Source organism: Myotis lucifugus, unplaced genomic scaffold (assembly GCF_000147115.1).
Source record: "Myotis lucifugus unplaced genomic scaffold, Myoluc2.0 scaffold_480, whole genome shotgun sequence".
Classification (NCBI taxonomy): domain Eukaryota; kingdom Metazoa; phylum Chordata; class Mammalia; order Chiroptera; family Vespertilionidae; genus Myotis; species Myotis lucifugus.
Window position 1 is genome coordinate 664442 of NW_005871528.1, and position 5279 is coordinate 669720.

General features: G+C 44.0%; 1 protein-coding gene across 10 annotated transcripts in view; it reads right to left on the bottom strand.

The window, feature by feature from the left end:
- Positions 1–561: 561 nt before the first annotated feature.
- LOC111823403 (putative protein T-ENOL) overlaps positions 562–5279 on the bottom strand; it is a 7642-nt gene continuing 2924 nt past the window's right edge. For 8 of the 10 annotated variants that reach the window (XR_002826410.1, XR_002826409.1, XM_023744637.1 and 5 more), the window contains one exon: positions 562–1472. Coding sequence is in view for 8 of the 10 variants with exons in the window: in XM_023744637.1 (XP_023600405.1) it covers positions 1319–1472 (154 nt within the window). In the remaining 2 variants the exon portion in view is untranslated. The remainder of the gene's footprint in view (positions 1473–5279) is intronic. The other 2 variants (XM_023744638.1, XM_023744644.1) reach the window with 1 other exon arrangement.

The window sequence follows — 5279 nt, forward strand, 5'->3', positions numbered from 1 at the left end:
CTGGGCTGGTGGGGTGTGGGAAGGTGGGTCACTGAGCATTGGAGGTGGTGATGGTGGCCTCTCTGGAGAGAGAGCTGGGGGAAGGGGAACAATTGAGGGAGGAGGGGGGGGATCTAAGACTAGGCTCAGGTCAATGTCAAGGGGTCAAAAGCCTGGCTGTAGGGTCAGCCTTTGTGGAGGACCGGCTGGGACAAGTCCCTTCTGGGCCTCAGCTTTCTCTCCACCAAGGCTTGCTGTTTCTAGCCTCTTCTCGCCAGGAGGTGACTGACAGTAGTCCCATCTCCTCCCTCACTGTTTGGCAGGAGACAAACAGGTGTCAATTTGTCTCATGTTTACCCCCCTCCTGAGAATTTTTGTATCCAAATGTACTCTCTCCACCCACTCACCATTTTGGCACTTAAGCATATCTGCTGTTCTAGGTCTCCCAAGTATTGGTCATATTTGCAGATGTCATAACCCGTGAGCTTGCTTTGTATCCTGTATCCATTTCTACTTTAATTTTTAACATAAGGAATCTATAGCCTGTTTGTCTAAAGAGCTTCTAAATTAATTGGCTTTTACTTAATTGAAAATGTATATTTAAATACAATTAAACATTTAGGACATTCAAAAGGATACTGAAATACTCAAAAGGGGGTTGAATTTTAGGAGAACATGAGGCAAATTGATCTTGATAATAGCCTGAGTTTGGGGCATTTATTCTGGGCCAGGCATTGTGCTAAGCACTTGTGTGCATGTTTTTAACCCTATGAGGCAAGGACAGTTATTCCCATTTTCAGATAAGGAAACTGGCTCAGAGGTATGAACTGACTTCCTCAGGAAGCTACAGTATTGACCAGACTGGAATGTAAATGAAAACTCCACAAAGCCTGCTAACTGCCTCTGGCTAGTAATGGACGTGATATGTTCCCATGGGCAGGAGACCCCAAAGCTCAGAGGGGAGACCACAGCCTGATTTTGGTGGCAGAGGTGGCAAGAGTGGACCTGCTCAGATGCCAGGCCTGGACCTTATGCCGCTAACGTTTGGCCAGGAGGCTGGGTTGGGATCCATGAGCACACCTCTGCCAGCAGGTTGATAGATAACGCCCTGAATTAAAACCGCTCCAATAATATGTCCACACATCTGACAAAAAAAAGAAAAAGAAAAAAAGAAAGGCCACTCCTCCCGCATCTCCATGCCAGAGAAGTCACACGGAGCACTGCCAGGGTTGGGAGGAGGGAAGGATCTGTCTCTTTATTCAAGCCTTGGTTTTCTGGCAGTGTCCTTGCCAGCTGAGAGTGGAGAGATGTGTGATGGTTCCAGGACATTCTGGAGGCTTCAGGGGTGATGACTGGAAGTGATTAATGAGTGTGAAAGGAGCTCTGAGGCATGTTGTAGAGGCACAGAATGGGGGGAGGGCATGAGGGGCCGAGAGCAGTACCAAAAGGGGTTGGGATCATCCTTCAGAGGCCAAGCTGCTAGGCAGAGCTCCCTAGAAAAGAAAAAGAGGCTGTGACTCTTTATTTATTTATTTTTGAGGCTGTGACTCTAGATCCAAGGCCCGTTTTTTTTATCCTCCCATTCTTCCCCTATCCATCCAACCCCTACCCCCACCTATCTATCCATCTACCATTCCCCATCCATCATCTATCTACCCACCCACCATTCTGCTTCCATCCACCAATTCATTCACACATCTACCCAACATTCCCCATCCATCTTCCCACTCATCATCTGTCTGCCCATCCATCTATCCCTCATTCACCCACCCACCCATGTCTCTACCATCTCATCACTCGCCCCCACCCCCATTTAAACTTCTTGAAGGCAGGCACTCTATTTGGCGCCCATCTATACTCCAGCTCCTAGAGTAGTGCTGGCACACAGTGAGTGCTTACTAAACTAATGAATTTATCTACCATTTATTTATTCGCACATTTACTTACCCTCCCCAATCTATTCATCCATTCCCCCACTCAATATTTTGACCACCTACAATGCCCTACAATTCAAGGGGCAATTCGAAGATCTGTAAGCTTCCATGTTCTTTCTTGAGCATAAGGAAAAGTCTGTTGGGACCACCAGGGGCCAGCGGGTGGGTGAAGGGGTGTTATTCAGCTCGGGATGGAATCCCCAATGAAGTACCATTAGGAAAGGAAGGTAAACTACTATATGGGCAGGCAGGGCCCTCACAGGGCATTGTGTCCAAGGTCCCCATCTGACACGGGGCAAGGGCAGCAACTTGCACAAGGCTACCCAGTAAACAGCAAATTAGCTACTCAGGCCCAGGCGTTTATGCTACTTGAAGCTGCTTCCAACACCAATTGGGAGAGATCAAATGTCCCAAAGGCACTAGAGTCAGATCCTGGAGGACAAGAGGGGCTGGTTGTGAGCTGTATTTGCCTCTGCTCTCGGTCGTGAACCTTTAAGTAGCAGCCTCTGTCAGACATGGCTATTCCCATGGCCTGCTGGACCTGACACATATTGACACTCAATAAACATTTGGTGACTATCAGTTCCTTTCCTGCCTTCTTCATGAATCCCTCTCCCCTTCTGCCAATCTTTTTTTTTAATGTTTTTATTGATTTCAGAGAGAGGAAGGGAGAGAAACATCAATAATGAGAGAATCATTGATCATCTGCCTCCTGCACACCCACCACTGGGGACGGAGCCCACAACCCTGGCATGTGCCCTGACCGGGAATCCAACTGTGACCTCCTGGGTCATAGGTCGATGCTCACTCTGCCAATCTCTTAAAAGGAGAGGTTCCCAAGCCTCCATCCCCAGCACCCTCTTCTTTCTTATGCTGTACACCACCCCCACCCTGCCCAGGGCAACTGCACACCCTTCAAATGCCACCTCCCTCCTAGGTCAGACTGCTTCAATGAAATTGAAGCCATATTTCCAACTGTCCACAGGGTATTTCCACCTGGAGTTTCTGTGGGCACCTCAAACCCAATCTGTTCAAAGGCGGGAGGATGACGTCCACGCTCCAAGAGGAACGAGAAGGCTGGCATGACCGAGTGCAGTAAAGCAGGGTGCAGTTCTAGGCAATGAGGTTGGAGGGACAACGGGTGGGAGGAGAGAGATCATGTAGGGCCTTGTAAGCCACTGGAGGACTTCGGCTTTTACTCCGAAATGGGAACGACTGTGGAGTTCTGAACAGAAGCACGACATCAGACTTAGATCACCCAAATCAGAAACCGGCCCTCATCTGATTTCTGCATTTCGCCCCCGCTAATATTTCTAATTGATTACCAAACTCAATCTTCCTGGTCTTTATTTTTCTTCTTTTTTCAATTACAGTTGACATTCAGTATTATTTTATATTAGTTTCAGGTGTACAGCATAGTGACAGTTATGTAAGTTACAAAGTGATCCCCCTGGTAAGTAACCACCTGGCATCATACATACTTATTACAATATTATTGACTATATTCCCTATGCTGTGCTTTATTTACATCCTTGTGACTATTTTGTAACTACCAATTTGTACTTCTTAATCCCTTCACCTTTTTCAACCAACCCCCCAAACCCCTCCCATCTGACAACCCTCAGTTTGTTCTCTGTAACTGTGAGTCTGTTTCTGTTTTATTCATTCATTTAGTTTGTTCTTTAGGTTCCACATATAAGTGAAGTCATATGGTATTTGTCTTTCTCTGATTGAATTATTTCACTTAGCATAATACCCTCTAGTTCCATCCATGTTGCAAATGGTAAGATTTCATTCTTTTTTATGGCCAAGTAATATTCCGTCGTATATATGTACTAATCATCTATTGGCAGACATTTAGGTTGCTTCCATATAATGCTGCAGTGAACACAAGGATGCATATATCTTTTCAAATTAGTGTTTTTGATTTCTTTGTATAAATACTCAGAAGTGCAATTGCTGGGTCATAACGTAGTTCTATTTTTAACTTTTTGAGAAACCTCCATACTGTTTTCCATAGTGACTACACCAATCTGTATTCCCACCATCAGTGCACAAGGGTTCCCTTTTCTCCACATCCTGGCCAACACTTTGTTGATTTACTGATGATAGCCATTCTGACAGGTGTGAGGTGATATCTCATTGTGGTTTAAATTTGCATTTCTCTGATGATTAGTGTGACTTCATGTGTATATTGGCCAAGTGCATGTCCCATTCGGGTCTTCTGCTCATTTTTCAATTGGATTGTTTGGGTTTGGGGTGTTAAGTTGTATGAATTCTTTATACATTTTAGATATTAACCCCTTATTGAATATATCCTTGGTGAATATCTTCTCCCAACAGATAGGTCTGTCTTTTTGTTTTGTTGATAGTTTCCTTTGCTGTGTAAAAACTTTTAGTTTGATGGAACCCCATTTGTTTATTTTTGCTTGTTTCCCTTGCCTGAGGAGATATATCCAAATATATATATATATATATATATATATATCTCAGCACAATGTCAAGAGTTTGCTGCCTATGTTTTCTTCTAGGAGGTTTATGATTTCAGATCTTAATATTTAAGTCTTTAATCCATTTTGAGTTTATTCTTGTATTTGGTGTGAGAGTAGTCTGGTTTCATTTTTTTGCATGTACCTATCCGGTTTTCCTAACACCATTTATTGAATAGCTTGTCACTACTCCAGTACCATATAGACATGGGTTAATCTCTGGGCTCTCTGTTTCAGTGATCTAGATGTCTGTTTTTATGCCAGTACCATGCTGTTTTGATTACTATAACATTGTAGTATAGTTTGATATCAGGTAGCATGATACCTCCAATTTTGTTCTTCTTTCTCAAGATTGCTGTGGCTATTCAGAGTCCTTTTTGGTTTCATATAAATTTTAGGATTACTTCTTCTAGTTCTGTGAAAAATGCCATTGGTATTTTGATAGGGATTGTATTAAAAACAGATTGCTTTGTGTTGGTCTTTATTTCTTGTATCTGCCCTTGCTTTCATCTCTACTATCACTGTGACAATTCAGGACCTAGTCATCTTTAGCTTAGTCTCTTGGAATAATTTCTAACTGGCTCCCTGCCTCTGGTCTCTCCCCTTTCCAATTCACTCTCCCCATTGACCACCAGAATGACTAATCTAAAATTCCAACTGCTCTTGCTCAAATCTCTTCAATGACTCCTCGGCTAGGAAAACATCTATGGATCTTGCTCAGGCCAGTGTTCTCAGTGGTTAGAGCATTGGCCCATGTACCGAAGGGTTACGGATTAGATTCTTGGTCAAGGGCAGGTACGTGGGTGGCAGGTTCAATCCTCGGTCCCTGATTGTGGTATATGCGGGAGACAACCAATCGATGTGTCTCTCCCATTTA